We start from the raw sequence: 18696 nt of genomic DNA, 5'->3' as shown, positions 1-18696 counted from the left end.
TATAGGGTGCTTTGACAAAGTTGTAGCAGCTGCCTATTCTCTAAAACATTCCTATTTGTGGTTGTTGTCAGTCCAGTCAAGCTATCTTTGAAACTTATGAGCAAAGGAGGAAAAAGGAAAGAGTGTACATATCCTGAGCAAACAAGGCCTTGAAAACAGGGGATTAGTTTAGTGATAATATTAGTTGCATAATTTTTTTTGCATTATAGTCAGTATAATGTTATAATATTAATGTCACTCAATAATTTTTTTTACCTTATAACTAACAAAAATATTTCCCCCAGAAATCCAGAACAAAACAATTTTATAATGTTCTTCTTGTCAAACCCATGTTTGTTTATTCACAGGAAACCTCTGAAAAAGGGAAATTGTATGAAGCCCTTACCTTCCATGATGGTTATTACGAGATCCACAACAACACCTAGAAAGCCTAAAGTTTCATGGAGTGCGAAGAGCTTAATGTATGCACCGGTGCTAGTAGTATACAAGTAACTTAACAGGTATGTGAAGGGAATAACACACCAGCCGAACAGGATGAAGATGAATGTTGTATGCATTATGTTCCCATTCTTGATCAATGTATTCGATCTAGTAATTACGAATACCATCTGAAACACAGAGTACAGAAATAACAGCTCAAAGTGAAGAAAACTATGTAATACCAAAATAGTCAAGTCTGAAAACTTAGCAAAGGAAAAAAAATCTTCTTTTAATAGGACACAGTATTATTCCCCAATCAAATCATCTTGCTGATGAAAACAGCAAGATCTGCTTGCTCACCAGTGAGTAGAACCACCGAGCTCCTCCTTTCTATTTTTGGAATGATTTTATTTTGTTCTACTCACACAAGATCAGGGTGCATTCTTTTTTCTTCTCAAATCCCCAAATAAGCCCACTCTCAATATTTGCTGAAATCAGAAGATTCCCCTTTTTAAACTGAGATTCTGAGACCCACCGTAAATGCCCTTGATGCTTAGGTACTGCCTGTTGTTTCTACTCTCCCCATCTTGGCCATTCACTTGAGTAGCAAGCCAAAGCTAGAGGGGACCTATGTAAGGAAAGAAAGGAACTGTAGAGACGGGGGAGGGAAATAAATTTCCAGAAATTATCATCTTATTAGTTGTTAATTATAGTTTCTACAAAAGTTCCTTGGTTGTCTATTTTTAGCATTGAATAATTAGGTGGCAGAATCATTGAGAAATGTTGGGATTAAATGAGAAGGACTATTAAAATGTTTTTTAAAGGAGTAGAAAAAGCAATGAAGAAATCATTATAATTTAGTTAAAAATATTTGGGTACTAAGGTTATGGATGCTTTGTTTCTATCACAGCATGATTTTGGTCTCCAGAGAAATGGAATAAATACAATCACCATTTGGAAACAAAAATGACGTAGGCTTTTTCTGCTATTGTGGAAAGGGCTATAATGTGTGGTTCACAATAAAAAATGAGAAGGCATGCCAAAGATCACAATTAAATATTAAAAGAAAAATGAAAAAGTGGAAATACATACACAAGCAGAAATGATATAGATATATTTAAAATATTTAGATATTTACTATAGAAGGTGGAGAGTACAGTAGGGTGACTATAGTTAATAAAATTTTATTGAATATTTCAAAATAGGTAGAAGAGGTCTTTGAATGTTCCCAGCACAAAGAAATGGTAAGTGATTGAGGTGATAAATATTCTAATTGCCCTAATCTGATCATTACACATTATGTACATATATCAAAATAACAAACCCTGGTCATGGGATATGGCTCAGTAGTAAAGCACTTGCCTAGCATGAAAATAATGTTTAACAAACACTGAGTAGAAAAAGGAGGAATGGGAAGATAAAACAGGTCATTCAAACAGGAAATTGTATACAACAAACTATATGAAGCAAAATTTCAAACTACACCAAAATGTGTGCAAATGAAAAATTAGATTGTACTGAAACACAGTGCTAGCTACCTTTCCAGCATGCAGAGGCTATTCAGATGATAAAATAAAGCATCAAGAAATCCAAATGTTGGAGATTCAAGATGGCTAATTTATGGTTGCTCTGAATAGAGACTGCTGCTGAATTAAATCTAGCCAAGAGAAAGTGTACCTTGCTCCACACTCAAACTTCACCAATACTTTAATACAAAGAATAGAAGAGGCAAAAGCCCCAATCTAACAGCAAGGCCCAAAGTAAGAAAAGCCATGGGCACTGAGGTTCCACTCAGGGACATATACTCTTACAGCAAAAACAGAATTCACACAAAGGCTGTGGACACCACAACAATGAGGTGTCTCAATCTAGATCACACTTGACACATTGGCAAGACAAGGCAGGCACACGCGCGCGCGCGCGCGCACACACACACACACACACACACACACACTTGAATGATCTATGGAGAAAAATTTAAAAATCTCTAGCGGGAAAACTGTAAAAGCTGAGTCCAAGTATCTCTTGTGTAATCAAGAATCACAACAGATGACAAAAATAGGGAAACTCTAGAAGCAGGATAAAAATAAATGCAAATTATTTGTCCTTATAGAGTATAGGACTGGTCATCTACTATGACAGATCTTGTCATATGCAAAGCATCTTTGGGGCCAGTACATATCAGTGACCAAGTATGTTAGAAACTTGCTTAACATTTCTGTTTCAGCACATGGGGAAATTTTATTTAGAATGAATGCAAGGATAAAAAATATTAGTATGAGATGTAACCTACAATGTACTATGTGGCATGATCAGTTAATGTGTTTTCATATTTCTTGAGAGATTTACATCTAGGATATTAGCCAAGGGGAAATTTTCTGTTTCATGTGGGAGACTGAGTCCTCAAGATACTGTGTCCAACACTCACCAGAACTAAGCAGCAGCCAAAAATGTAGATGATGAAATCCCAAAATATAGCAGAAACCCAGAAGTTAAAAGTGTAGACCCCACTCAGATACTGGATGTGCTTTGCTTTATTAACTCTCTCAGTCACTGTCAGGAGGCAGAAGCCACTGACAAAAATACTCATACCAAAAATCAAAGTGAAGACTATCTGGAGTCCTGGTGTTTCTCTACAAAAGAATGGAAAAAGGAGACACATTGGTAAGAACAAAGTGGTGAATATTGATTACTAATAATATTACTTTTTATTAATAACATGGTTAGAAAGGGAAGAAGGTAGTATACTTAAAGCCCAAAGTTTAATTACAGTAAAAAAAATCATACATACCTTATCTCAGATTTCTTATTAGAAATATATTTAGGCTGTGGTTTGTTGGAGACTGTAATAGAAGCATTAGGGCCAGAAAGTATTTTAAAAATAATGTTGTCTAATACTGCAAGGGATAGGGATGGTGAATGGTATGCTTCATTGTTGAACCAAAAGATAGCTGTGATGTTGGTTTTAGTAATCTCAATGGAAAATGCAATAATGCATGAATAAAGGCATTCATTATTCTTCACCAAGTATTCCTGCAGATCACCTGAAATGAGGAAACACTACCAGTCATGAGCTAAGCATGCAGTAGGGCCACTTCCTGTGTGTTTCAGAGAGAGAGAGAGAATCCAATAATTCACAGTGGTTCTGACATGTCTCGACCATTCTTTTCAAGAAGTCTGTTCCATTGCAAATCCACACAAACCTCATATCTTTTAGCTCAGTCTTGCTGAGAAATTCAATCCACCAAGTATTCTCTGAAATTTCTTTCTTCCTCTCAAAACTTTCACTAGTAAAATTGATTTGGAAGGACTGCCATTTCCTACTTGGACGGATCAGAAATCCTCCTGTAATCCCAGCTACTCAAGAAGCTGAGGCAGGAGTATTGCAAGTCTGAGGCCAGTCTTGGGAACTTAGCACAACCCTCTCTCAATACAGAAATAAACAAGGGCATTCTCACTCTTTAGGTAGACCATATCCCTCTTTGAATTTGTATCTTATCTACCTTTCTTTTTGTATCTACATTCCTAAGTATCTGTCTATGCCTAAAAAAAATGAATAAAAATAATAAACAAGGGCTGGGAATGTAACTTTTTAAGAAAAACTCTAAATTAAAGCCAGAAAATAAACCTGAAGGAACCAGAAAATTACTATGACAATTGATTCGAAAGTGCAAAGATCTGAAAGAGTTAAATCCAACAATCTATACTACTTTTCTCTTCCATATAGTTCTAGGAATATAAGTACAGCAGATCAAGATGATAAGAAGTACAGCAAAAAGTTGAGCAGAGAGCTATAGTTATCAAGTGCTTTCAAAGTTTCATGAAGTACACATTAGAGGAGTCTCTAGACTGCCCAGCAACCACAACATAAATATCTAAGACCTAGAATGAAAAGTTCATAGAAGTAAGTCTTATGCTCTATGTTGGGGCCATCAAATTATAGCTGAAGATTTGTTATTTAGGTGGACAGGGTAAAAATATTCTTACATTTTCAACTGGAGGAGGAGGAAGAAGGAACAATAACTACCACAACAACATGATGACATACTGTCTATGACCTGTCAAGTCTAAAATAGTAATGATGGCTTTTATTTATTTATTTGTTCTTTTTGGATATATAGGACAGTACAGAGTATGTTAACATCATACATATATAAGTATAGCTTATTCTAATTAGTATCCCAGTCTTTCAGTTGTAAATGATGTGGCATTTCAGCGATTGCACATTCATATATGAGAGCAAAGGGAAGATAGGTCCCATTTATTCTACTGTCTTTCTTATTCCCATCCCCTATTCTGTCCCTTAATAACCCTTTGTCTAACCCAATAAACATCTGTTCTTCTCTCCCTCCCCTCCATTGTGTGTTAGTATCCACAGAGAGAACTTTTTTGAGAAATCGCTTATTTCACTTAGCATGATAGTATACAGTTTATCCATTTACCTGAAAATCACATGATTTTATTCTCTTTTAATGCTTAATAATATTCCATTGTGCATATATACCATATTTTCTTTATTCATTCATTTACTGAAGGGCATCTAGGTTGGCTCCACTATTTAGCTATTGTGAATTGTGCTGCTATAAACATTGATGTGGCTGTGTCCCTGTAGTATGCTGTTTTTAAGTCTTTTGGGTATAAACTGAGGAGAAGGATAGCTGGGTCAAATGGTGGTTCCATTCCCAGTTTTCCAAGGAATCTCCATACTGCTTTCCATATTGACTGCACAAATTTGCAGTCCCACCAGCAATGTATGAGTGTACCTTTTCTCCCACATCCTCGCCAACACTTATTGTTGTCTTCATAATAGCTGCCATTCTGACTGGAGTGAGATGATAGTTTTGATTTGCATTTCTCTAATTGCTAGCAATGATGAACATCTATTCATATATTTGTTGACTGATTTTATATCCTTTTCTGAAAAATGCCTATTCAGGTCTTTGGCCCATTTGTTGATTGGGTTATTATTATTATTTTTTTTTTTGGTGCTTAGCTTTTTGAGTTCTTTATATACCCTAGAGATTATTGCTCTATCTGATGTGTGAGAGGCAAAAATTTCTCTTTCAGCTGATTCATCATTTGTATAGAGAAATGCAATTAGTTTATGGTGTTGATTTTATATCCTGCTACTTTGCTGAACTTTTTTATGAGTTCTTGAAGTTTTCTGGTGGAGGTTTTTTGGGTCTTCTAAATATAGAAATTATGTTGTCAGCAAACAGGTTTAGCTCTTCTTTTCCTATTCATATCCCTTTAAATTCTTTCTTTTGCCTAATTGCTCTGGTTAGGATTTCAAGGACTATGTTGAACAGAAGTGGTGAAAGAGGGAATTCCTGTCTTGTTTTATATTTAGAGGGGAATGCTATTAATTTTTCTCCATTTAGAATGATGTTGACTTTGTGTATTATGTATATAGCTTTCACAATATTGAGGTATATTCCTACTATCCCTAGTTTTTCTAGGGCTTTAAGCATTATAGATGCTTAGTTTTATCAAATGCTTTTCTGCATCTATTGAGATAATCCTTTGGTTCTTGCCTATTGATGTGGTGAATTGTGTTTATTGATTTCTTATGTTGAACCAACTCTGCATCCCTGGAATGAACCACACGTGATCATGATGTGCTATCTTGTTAATGTTTTTGGTATGTGATTTGTCACTATTTTATTGAGATTTTTTTGCAATTATGTTCATCAGGGATATTGGTCTGAAGTTTTCTTTCCTTGATGTGTCTTTGTCTTTTTTGGTATCAGGGTGATATTAGCTTCACAGAATGAGTTTTCTATTTCATGGAATAATTTGAGGAGTATTGGTGTTAAGTTCTTCTTTGAATGTCTGGTAGAATTCAGCTGAGGATCTATCTGGTCCTGGACTTTCCTTTGTTGGTAAGCTTTTTGATGGCATTTTTAATTTCATTGCTAGAATTTCATCTGTTTAAATTTTTGATGTCCTCCTATTCAATTTGGGCAGGTCATATGTCCCTAGAAGTTGTTGTCTTCAAAATTTGCTATTTAATTAGAGTATAAATTTTCAAAATAGTTTCTGATTATCATCTGTATTGGTAGTATTTTTCATCATGAATTTTAGAGTCTGTCTTTGGTTAGCTTGGCTAAGGGTTTATCGAGTTTATTTTTTTTTTCAAAAATTCAAGTTTTTGTTTTGTTGATTTTTAAATTTTTTTAGTTGAATGAATTTTGGCTCTGATTTTAATTATTTCCTATCTTCTACTACTTTTGGTGTTGATTTGTTCCTCTTTTTCTAGGGCTTTGATATGTCATGTTAGGTTATTTTATTTGGTGACTTCCAATTCTTTTAATAAATGGGCTCATGCAATGAACTTTCCTCTTAGAACTGCCTTCATAATGCCAAGATATTTTGATATGTTGTGTCATTATTCTCATTTACCTTTAATTTTTTTATTTGTTTCCTGATTTCTTCTGCTCTCCATTGGTCATTCAATAACATATTATTTAGTCCTCATTGTTAGGGAGGCTTCTATTTTTTAATCATTGGTTTCTAATTGCATTCCATTATGATCTAATAGAATGTAAGGTATTATCTCTATTTTCTGTATTTGCTAAGAGATGCTTTGTGGCCTAAAATATGATCAATCTATTTTAGAGAAGAATATGTGTGCTGCTGAAAAGAAAGTATATTCAGTCATTGATGGATGAAATATTCTACATGTGTCTGGTAAGTCTAAATTATAACTGTATTTTTTAGGTCTATTACTTCTTTACTTAGTTTTTGTTTGGATGAACTATCCAGTGATGAGAGAAGCATGTTAAAGCCATCCAGTAGTATTGTATTATGGTCTATTTGATTCTTGATATTGGAATCGAGGGTTTGTTTGATGTATGTAGATGCTTCATAGTTTGGGGCATAATTATTTACAATGGCTATGTCCTGTTGATGTATAATCCTTTTAAGAAGTATGAAATGAGCTTCCTTGTCCCTTCTGATCAGCTTTGGCTTGAAGTCCACTTTATCAGATATGAAGATAGAAACCTCTGCTTATTTATGAAGAGCCACTGAATAATGTTTTTCCCCATTCTTTTACCTTCAGTCTGTGGATGTCTTTGCCTATGAAGTGAGTCTCTTAGAGACAGCATATTGTCAGGTCTTAATTGATGAGTCTAGGTCATTTACATTCAATGTTATTATCGAGATATGATTTTTATTCCCTGTCATTTTGATTTTTTCTCATTTTTAAATTTTGAATTAGCTTTTCCTTTGATTTACTATTCTTCTTGTGTAGTGCCTCCCTTTGCTGGTTTTCACTTTTAATTTTGTCTTCATGAAATGTTTTATACTGCAGGCTTTCTAGTTGTGAATTCTTTTAACTTTTATAATGGAAAGTTTCATTTCATTGTCAATGCTGTAGCTTAAGTTTTCTGGGTATAGCATTCTTGGTAGGCATCCATTTTCTTTCAGAACTTGATATGTATTAGTCCAAGATCTCCTCCTAGCTTTTAGAGTGGAGAAATCAGCTGAGATCTGCATTAGTGTCCCTCTAAATATGACCTGTAGTTTTCCTCTGGCAGCATTTAAAATTCTATTCTTATTCTGAATGTTAGGCATTTTCATAATAATGTAGGTCTGTTGTAATTTTGTATATTTGGGGTCTTGTAAGCCTCCTGTATTTGATTTTACATTTCATCTCAAGGTTTGGGAAATTTTCTGATATTATGTCATTGAAAAGACTGTGTATTCCTCTGGTTTCTATCTCCAAGACTTCACCTATGTATTAGTCAGCTTTCTTTGCTGCTACAACTGAAAGGCCCAACCAGAACAACTCTAGAGGAAGAAAGTTTATTTGAGGGCTCACAGTTTCAGAGGTCTCAGAGCATGGAAGTCTGGCTCCATTCCTTGGGGCTTGAGGAGAGGCAGAACATCATGACGGGACAGTGTGACAGAGGGAAGCAGCTTGCATCATGATCAGAAAGCAGAGACTCCACACTTACTAGGTACAAATATATATACCCAAAGCCACACCCCAATGCCCACCTCCTCCAGCTACATCCTACTACTTCAGTTACCACTCAGTTAATCCCTATCAGGGGATTAATGCAGTGATTGGGTTAAAACTCTTACAACCCAACTCTTTCTCTTCTGAACCTTCTTGCATTTTCTTACATGTGTGATTTTTGGAGGACACCATATCTAAACCATAACAATCTATCTCAATAAATCTTACATTTAGTCATTTCATGTTGGAAATATCTTTTGGAAGCTTTGCCATGGCCTCTTAACATTTTTTCTCCAGTCAACTTTATTTTCAAGATTATATATTTTGTCTTCATTGCCAACTGGTCTAGTCTATTGAAGATGCTTCCATTGAATTTTTAATTTGGTTTATTGATTCCTTCATTTTGAGAATTTCTGCTTGTTTTTTTTCCAGAATCGCTTTCTCTTTATTGATCTTTCACTTTCTGTATTTTCTGATTCCACTTCTTACCTCATCCTTTACCTCACACATCAGTTTAACTATGAACCTTCTAAATTCCTTCTCTGACATTTCTTCCACTGTGGTGTTGATGGAGTCTGTTACTGAAGTACTGTGGTTTGTTTGGGGTGATTTTTTCCCTTGCTTTTTCATGTTGTTTGTGTGTCTACCAATAACTTTATGGATCTGAGGCAGTAGATTTACCCTGTGGATTAATAGTATTCCTGAATAATTCCAGGACCTCACTATTTAGGGGGAGACAAATAATAACAACAAACAATACAAACAATGTATAGCATTAAACCAAGTAGATTCTGCTATGACATACACAGTGTTAATTTTTACAATAAACAAAAATGATGAACGCTTTCAGGGTAAGCCCCCAGTAACCCACCTTCTTCAGCCACATTCCATCTGCCCACAATTACCACCCAGTAGTCCCTTCAATCTAGTATGGACTGATGAGGTTACAATTCTCACAATCCAATCATTTCACTTCCAAACACTCTTGCATCCACAGAGGAGCTTTTGGAGGGACACCTCATATCCAAAAATAACAGTAACCTTCCACTATGATTATTTTAAAATCCAGATGGAAAGCTGAACATCACTCCATAACAGGGCTGCTTCTAATTGGGAGAAAATTTTGATTACTGATTCAATCTTTATCAGTTATAGTTTATTGAGACTTTATATTTCTTCATTGGTTAAGTCTTGGTAACTTGTGCATTACTAGAAATTTGTCCGATTTATATAGTTTATCTTATCATTTTTTGATGTACAATTTTTCAGAGTACTCTAATATAATCCTTTTATTTTGTAAGATTAGAAGTAATGTCCTTCCATTTCTGATTGTTGAGTCTTCTTTTTTTTCCTTTTTTAAATATGTGTCTCAAATTTCTTGATCTTTAAAAAAAATCTTTGGTTTTGTTGACCTTTTTCCTCTTATTTTCCTAGTCTTTTTGGTTCTCTCTACTTCAACCTTTATTATTTCCTTCCTTATGCTGGCTTAGGGCTTAGTTTGTTCTTCTAATTACTTTATTTGTAAGGTTAGCTTTGCTGATTTGAGAGCTTTCCTCTTTTTTAAATTTAAGTATTTTTATTTTTTTTTTTTTTTTTTTTTTTTTTTTTTTTTTGGTTTTTAAAATAATTTTTATTTTTAAAAGTAAATTGTACATTACAGGGGGAAAAAAAAAACACAAGCAAAGAACAAAGTCATCCAGTCACAAGAAGCTTAGTTGGACGTGTCCCTCTAGGTTGTGTGCATATATACACAATATCCCATTTTGTGTGATTGAGATTGTGGTGTGTATTATGCTTTTCCACACATTATGAATATTCACCAATTCAAAATCCTGAAGCTACATGAGTATTTTTTGATAACCAAGAATACACCAACTCAATCTGTTATCCTTTCTTGGGGACAAAAATTTCACTGAAGACAGAAATGGCAACAGGCCTCTAGATAGACATATTGGCAGAGTTACAACTAAAACAATTCATTCCCTTAATGCTCAATGTAAAATGAAACAGCAACAGAATACACCAAGCTTGTTAATCATTAACAGATTTCTACTACTAAAATATTAGCAAGAATGCATGTTCCCAGTGAATTAAAATATTCCTATAGTACAGCCAGAAGATGCACACACACCAGTGGCTCACATCAAAATGTAAATTTTTTTGAGCACTTGCTTCCATCTTTCTGTGTGTCTCCCTGTGCCCCTCTGCTGCCAGCCTAATGAACAAGTCCTGATACACAATGCCCAGAGATAAAACAATTCCATGTCCAAGATGTATCTTTTCTATTAATTATAACAAAAAGATATTTACAAGTTGGCTAATTCACTAGCACTACTTTTTATGACTGTCACCTCAAGCATCTAGAAAGCTTAAATATTGTGAAATGAAGTATGAACTTTGTGCACAAAAACACAATTTACCAAAAACGTACATATAGATATATGGTTATAATCTAAACCTGTCTTCCAAATATGGAGACTTTAACAAAGAGCACTTCCCCTCCCCCTTCCTCTTCACCACTCCAGTGACTAAATTCAGGTCTATCCCTAGCTCCAAGAGCTGGATTAACAAGGGTCACTCTCAGAAGACGGTTCTTTCTAAAAGCTAACAAAAGGACATTTATATAGGGATTATTTTGCTATTGTTAACAAACTTTGGGCATTAGGACTTATCCTTTAATACCCAGCAAGATTAACTAAAATGCACATATAACAATGGCTAGACAATCTGAACTAATCTAAAGGGCACCCATTGCTTCTCTATGCATACTTTCTCCTTCCCCTACCCCAGACCCAGTGAACCTTCAACCTACCCTCCAAGACATCAAGTTCAACAATTCCATTCCCCTAAATGGCAACCATTCCTAAGTAGTAACAAAACATACTTAAAGGGCATTACTTTAGCTCTCTACTTTTCCCATGTGTTGTGCACTTTTCAACATCTAGAAACACTAGATGTTCCCAACAAGGACTTAAGTTTCCAACTATACATACAGTAGCACTGAATAAACTGCAACACTTACTTAACAAAGGCTATACTTTGAAGCAAAACTCCCCCCCCCACACCCCTTTTTTTAAAGGCTAGAATTTGAAAGTGTCTTCCAAACAGTTAACATTCTGGCCTAGAACCCTTCCCCTTCTAGTCTTATCAACCAATAGGTCAGTATATGCATCTGTAATGCTTAGAGATGACTTTTAACAAATTTCACTTTCTAAGTGGTTTTAATTAGTCTTTCCTATGAATTTAACAACATGTACTCGGTATGTTAGTTTACTAACTCTACTTTTGTCATACACTGGCAACCTCTTTAGCATCTAGATAGACTAGATGTAAATTAGGACTCATTTGTCCTTTATATACACTATTTACACAGAATAATAAAACAAAACCCACAAATATAAGGGACAATGGTCAATTCTACTTCACAGAAAATACACTGGTATAAAGCCCTTTATCTTTTCCTTCTTCCTCTCTGAACCAGCACAGATATAATATGTACTGTTCAGAGAAGTGTTTTGATCATTCCATTTCCAAAAGACAGTTATTTCCTCATGAATTTTTTAAAAAAAGATATATAACAAAATGTTTTATTTACTACCTCTACTTTTAACATACTTTGTGCACTTCTAAACATCTAGAAAGACTAGATGTTTCAAATAAGGACTTAAGTTTGTCCACTATGTACATAGTAGTGTTAAATAAACTACACACATGTAACAATGGTTATATCTGAAAGTGTCTTCTAAGTAGGATCATTCTGGCCTAGAATCCTTCATTTCTTCTACTTCTTTCTCCTGTTGTCACATGTGTCACATCTGAGTGCCACATGATATGTTACAATTTCACTTCCAAAAGTCCTTTTTAGAAGACTGCCTTTCTATGAATTTTAACACAAAGTGTACAAAATGTGTGAGTTTACTAACTCTACTTTTGTCATACATTGGCAACCTCTTTAATATCTAGAGACTAGATATTATAAAATTAGGACTCCTTTGTCCAGTATATATACAATATATACAGTACAGCAAAGTTAAATGAAATGCACGGTACAAGGCAATGGGTAAGCTGAAGTTTTCTAGCACACACTAACAATGTTAAACACCTTTTGCAACTTCTTCCCTCCCACCTCCCTCAACCCAATCAACAAGTACAACAGACAGTATTCTGTTAAGAGGTGGTTTAACAATTCCAAACACAATATTTCTCATCAGTTTTTAAAAGCTATTTACAAAAAGTTTCAATTCTACTACTTTTACTTTTAAATATATCAAGCACTTCTAAATATATAGAAGGACTAGATATTCCACATAAGACCCTGTCCACTTTTCACACAGCACTGGTAAATAAAATTGCACACGTAGCAATGGTTAAATATGAGGTATCTTCTAATATGACCATTTTGTCCTTGAACCTCTCCCTCCTCATTACCTTCTATTTTCAGTCCAGTGGACAAGTACAGGCATATGTAACACTTAGAGATGGTCGAACAAATCCATATCCAAAAGTCTTTTTACAGAGGACAAGCTTTCCTATGAATTTCAACAAAAAATGTACAAAATGTTCTAATTTTACTAACTACTTGGTCATACACTGGCAACCTCTTTAACATCTAGAGACTAGATGTTGCAAAATTGGGACTTATTTGTCCATTATATACACTATATACACAGCAAAAACAAAATGCACAAAACATAGAAAACTGATGTCTGAAAATGTCCAAATATAAACACACTAACCTTTTGCAATTGCTTCCCTCCCACCTCCTCCACATCACTGAGCAAATACAGACAGTACTATACCGCTCACAAAGGTGGTTTAATAGTTCCATTCCCAAAAGACTATTTCATATGAATTTTAGCAAAAAGATATTTACAAAGTGATATTTTACTACCTCTACGTTTAACATACATCGGGCACTTCTAAACATCTAGACAAGACTAGATGTTTCAAGTAAGGACTCAATTTGTCCACTATGTACATGACAGTCTTGAATACACTGCACACATGTAACAATAGTTCTAATTTGAAAATGTCTTCAAAATATGAGCATTCTGGCCCTTCACTGACCCAGTGGGCTATAATGCTCAAATTTTCAGAAGACAATCTTTCCTAGGAATTTTAACACAAAATATTCAAAACTGGTTTACTAATTCTACTTGTCATACACTGGCAACCTCTTTAACATCTAGAAAGGTTAGATGTAGATTAGGAGGACTCATTTGTCCTTTATATACACTATGTACACAGCAAAGTAAAACAAAACCCATAGACAACTCTTGGCTCTCAGTAAGCACACTGGCACGGTGCTCCCCAGGACCAGCACACAACTGTACTATTCAACAGGGGTTTGGCTATTGCACCCCCCCCCCCCCCCGGAAAAAAAGAAACCATTTCATAAGAATTTTAACAAAAGAAATTTACAAAATGTGTCATATATTTTAACACTTCTACTTTTAACATATATCAGGCACTTTAGAACATCTAGAAAACCTAGATTTTTTTTTTAAAAAGTATTTAGCATTTTCAACGATATATACACTAATGAGGAATAAAATGCACACACACACGCAAAACAATGGTTATTATATGAAAAATGTCTTTTACGTAAAGCCAGTCTGGCACAGGACCTCCTTCTCATAGTCTCCTCCATGTCCAACAACCCACTGAACAAACGTGGACAAGTGTCGCTCCTAGAGGTGGTCTAACAAATTCATTTCAAAGTCACTTCCAGAAGACATTTCTGATTTTTTCAAACAAACGGACATTTACAAGGCGTTATTTTCTAACTCTATCATACGTCAGGCATCCTCTTTACAAATTTAGAATGTCCAGATGCAACACAAGTTTTAAAAGGTTGGGGGGCAAGTTGAGAGCAGCTTTTTCATATTATATACACAGGCCTTTTACAAAGGGCCAGGAAATCTTCCCAAAGGGTGGCGGCGTTTCCAACTGGGTAGATGCGGCTTGTGACTCTACCGTCTTCCGGGGCTTCGCTCACCTTCCAGGACGGTTCCGGTCTTTGTTGGCCGAGACAAGGTGCGGTCTCCAGGAGCCGGCACTGAGCGCTCACGGGGAGTCCTGGTCTGTGCGGCTCAGCTGTCCAACGCGTGGTCGAGCTTTCAGACGTCCATCCTCCTTCTTGGGATCTTTAAGCCCCTGCCGGCCTCCGCGGCGTTCGGGCGGCCGCCATTCTTCTCGCCACATGCCACGCCCGCCGCCACCCAAAGGCGCCACGTCCCGGGTGGCGGCTTCAGCTGGGACGGGCACGATTGAGCCAGGAGACCCGGTAGCCCTCGGGGTCCGGGGCCCGACAGGTCGCTGCCGCCATCAGGTCATCCATCTGGGTGGCAGGCTCACCGGTCCTTCACAGCCAGGGCCAGCCAGTGGGCACTCGCAGCAGGAGCTCCGGGGATCTGCAGGAGAGGCCGCGTCCTGTCCTCGGGCCCCCCAGCGCACCAGCCGGCCTGGGGCCGGGGGCCCCAAAGGGCCCGGGGGAGCAGGCCGCACTCCCCTTTCTCACCACGCTCTCTGCCGGAACTGACTTGGCAGTTCTCTTTCAATTTAAGTATTTTTAAATTAGAACTGCTTTGGCTACATTCCACAAGTTTTGATATCGCATGACTTTATTTTCACTTAAGAAGTTTTTTCCCTTACAATTTTGTCTTTTACCCTATGATTAAGTGTGTGCTGTTTATTTTTATTACATGTGTAAATTTTCTGAATTTCTTAATGTTATTGATTTCTAGTTTCATTCCATTGTGGACACAAAAGGTACTTGATATGATTTCAATTTATCTTTAAGACTTTTTTGTGGCACAACACTTAGTTTATATTGAGTAACATTCCTCATGCACATGAGAAAATACATATGTCCTGCTGTGGTTTATTGGACATTTCTGCATATGTCTGTTAGGTACATTTGGTCTGTCTGCTGTTCACACGTCTACTACTAAAAGTGGGACTATTATTGAAAGTCTCCTACTATTACTGTGGAGTTACTTTTCCTTTCAGTCTATCAATGTTTACTTGATATATATTCTGATATCAAGAATGACATTTATGATTATTATATTTTCCCCCTTTAATCACTATCTAATGTTCTTTATAACAGTTTTGAGTTAAAGTCTACTCTAGTATTAGTAGATCTGTTCTCTGTGGTTCTATCCACATGTGCCATCTTTTTACTTGTAGCCTTCACGTGTTCTGAACTCTACAATCTCTTTGTGGACAGCATATTTGGCTTCTGTTTTTTATGCAGCCTGCCAATATGTGTCTTTTAATTGGAAAACAATTTTTTTTTTGTATTGGGATTGAATCCAGGGATACTTTACAACTGAGCTACATCCCTAGTCCTTTTAACGTTTTAAATTTTGAAACAGAGACTCACTAAGTTGCTGAGACTGGCCTAGAACTTGAGATCCTCATGACTCAGCTTCCAAGTCACAGGGATTACAGGTGTGCACTACTGCATTTCGCTTAAATGGAAATTTTAATACATTTACATTTATAGTAATTCTAATAAAGAATAACAATTTCTATTTTGTTGCATGTCTTAATTTTTCTTGATCCTTATATTCTTCTTTACTGCTTTTCTCCTGATATGTTTTGATTCCCTTTTCATTTCTTTTTGTGTATCCTTTATAGATGTTTTCTTTCTGTTTACCAAGGGTATTACATATAGCATCCTGTATTTTAAACTGATACTAAATTAACTTCAATCACATATAGAAACAAAAATTCTACTCCTTCACAGTTCTGTCCCTTCTCCTTGCTGCTGACATACAAACTACCCCTTCACATACTGCAGGTCCACTAACCCTTTCTCTCTCATTTTGAATGACACTTTTGCTGGATAGAATTCCTGGCTGACACATTTAAAAGTATTTTTCAGCATGTTAAATTCATCCCACTGACTTTTGACCTGAAGGACTTTTGCTGAAAAATCTGTTAATTTTATTGAGAACCTTTTGTTTGTGATGAGGCAATTTACTCTTGCCATTTCGAAAATTCTCTGTGTGGGTCTTTTTGAACTTGTTCTACTTGGAGTTTATTTAGCTTCTTGTGTTATTATCTCAATATACACCAAGTATATCTTCTGATCTTTTGATGAAAATTAGGTATTTTCAAAAGCAACCTCTCTCCCAGCCTTTGCTGACTACATCCATGCAGGCAAATAACTTCACTAATTAGACCAAAATTAAGGCTTCAATTGTTCTCGGACCTTTCTGGATATGTTCTTCTTGAAAGGCACCTCTGTCAGACACTCCACCACCAATTTCCCAGTATTGGCTGCCTCTAAATATCTTAATTCCCCTCTAAGTCTCACCTTTGCTCCTTTGTAGAGCCTTAAATGTTCTACTGTGTTCTGCTGCTAACATCTCCCGCCAGTTACATGTCACAAGTGTGCCTTGCCAGGTGTTGTGGGGCAAGAATGAGCAAAAGTGCCACCCAATTTTTTTGTCTTTAAAAAATTGAGTAGGACCCTTGAATGGCCTCCAGAACGTCTATAAAATTGTTCTTAGTCTGCTGTTGTTTACCTAATATTTTTGTAGTGGGATGAATACACAGAGCTTCCTAATCCACCATCTTATGAAAAAAAAACTGCCTGATTTTAAATTAAGACAAGTCCAAGGTACTCAAAGAATAAACAAAGAGAAATATTTAACTGGATAATCTTATTACTGATGTATGTTTGAAGCATAGTTTTTAAAATTTTTATGAGTAATATAATGCAGTAAAAAAGAATTACATTATGAATCAGAGAAATTCATTTTCTTTCTCTTCTATTCCCTGTTCTCTTCTGAACAACTATTTGATTTTCGATTAATAAGCACTCATCTATAGTGCTCTTGTAATGAGAGAGGAAAGGGGATATATGATTTATTGACAGTTTTTATGCCACCCAGTCTGATGTATTAGTTGTAAAGTCCGGATAGTGGTATAAGTAACATCCAGTATTTCCAAAAGCAATTTCATTTCTCACAATAAAACCTAAATGGATATGTTCTTCTTGAAAGGCACCCCCGCCATACACTCTACCACCAATTTATCAGTATTGGCTGCCTCTAAACTGCACAGGTTATATAATTACCTAAAGTAATGTTGTAAATAAAAGCAATGGCTGAAATAAATAAAAATAAAGTATCTGGCAGGAAATAACCTATCTTGGAAGAGGATACAGTTGTTTCCTACAGAAATGATTTAACCTAGCAAGTGGTTGAGATAGTAGCCTCTAGCTAGGCAGCCTGAACATTCATTCCCTGCTCTAATATGTACTAGATACATGATTTGGGACAACTTACTGAATATTTTCGAATCCCAATGTCTTCCACTTTAGCAAATGTGGTTATCAAAATTTAGATCATTCAGGTATTTAGAAAAGCTCTTGCCAAAAGCATGTATTCAATACTTGCTTGAAAGATGATTCTTGCCTCAGATTTGGCTGCCTTCGTGAGATTGGCTACTATCAAAAAATAAATAATCAAGTACCTCAATATTCCAGTTGAGTCCTTTCTTGTAAAGTAATACAAGCTGGTCTTCATTTACTAGCAGTCTTTTTATTTTTAAAGAGCCTTACCTTGTACTTCTTTAAGTTTTTGTTTCTTATCCGTTAGTATGATCTCAAGATTTTTTTTAAAATTCTCAGTTAAATTAGAACTTCCAGAAACTGAGAAAGGCACAATGGTTTCACCATATTGTCCTAAATCCATTTCCCTGGCAGGCTCATCCAGTGTTGCTGGAATAGTCCTTCTTCTCATCTGAAGATACATGAAACCCACAAGTGCCCCGATTTGAAGCAATAATATTTTCCAGTTGCGCCGATTGAATCCTGCCCGCTTTAAGAGCATGGCATGGAACTGTTGCTTGTGAAGAGCCAACTGTAAGAGAAGAGAAAGGTGACATTACAGAGATCACGGATCCGCATGGAATGTTTCAAATCTTAAGAGATGCACACACTTTGTATGCACATATACCTGGGGAGAAGGTGAACGTTGTTTGTAGACTACTTAACAAGTAAAATTTACTCTCTGTATAATGTGTTCATTAAAAGGACTGGCTTGGCTCCTAACCTAATTATAACAAAAGTCTCAAAAGGATGATTTTTATCTATCATTAATGTATCATTAACATTCTCTTGCACAGAACAATACATCTATCTTTCTTCATATTAAACCACTATCTGTCAATCATATCTTCATTTTGTAAAGGAAACATTCACAGGTAATGTGCATGTGCATACATAACAGGTTTCTATTATCTGGTTTTAATCTATGTGATCAACAGGATTGTGGCAAGTTAGGAAAAAGAGG

General features: G+C 35.9%; 1 protein-coding gene across 1 annotated transcript in view; it reads right to left on the bottom strand.

Moving 5' to 3' along the window:
• LOC113192356 (phospholipid-transporting ATPase ABCA3-like) overlaps positions 1 to 18696 on the bottom strand; it is a 143960-nt gene that overhangs the window by 33752 nt on the left and 91512 nt on the right. The window contains exons 18-21 of the mRNA XM_077802690.1: positions 17964 to 18264; positions 3212 to 3464; positions 2849 to 3053; positions 386 to 608 (exon numbers count right to left, since the gene is read on the bottom strand). Of these exons, the coding sequence (XP_077658816.1) occupies positions 386 to 608; positions 2849 to 3053; positions 3212 to 3464; positions 17964 to 18264 (982 nt within the window). The remainder of the gene's footprint in view (positions 1 to 385; positions 609 to 2848; positions 3054 to 3211; positions 3465 to 17963; positions 18265 to 18696) is intronic.

The sequence above is a fragment of the Urocitellus parryii genome, chromosome 9 (assembly GCF_045843805.1).
Source record: "Urocitellus parryii isolate mUroPar1 chromosome 9, mUroPar1.hap1, whole genome shotgun sequence".
NCBI classification, from domain to species: domain Eukaryota; kingdom Metazoa; phylum Chordata; class Mammalia; order Rodentia; family Sciuridae; genus Urocitellus; species Urocitellus parryii.
Note: the sequence above shows the minus strand (reverse complement) of the source record. Positions and strands in the feature narration are given on the sequence as shown.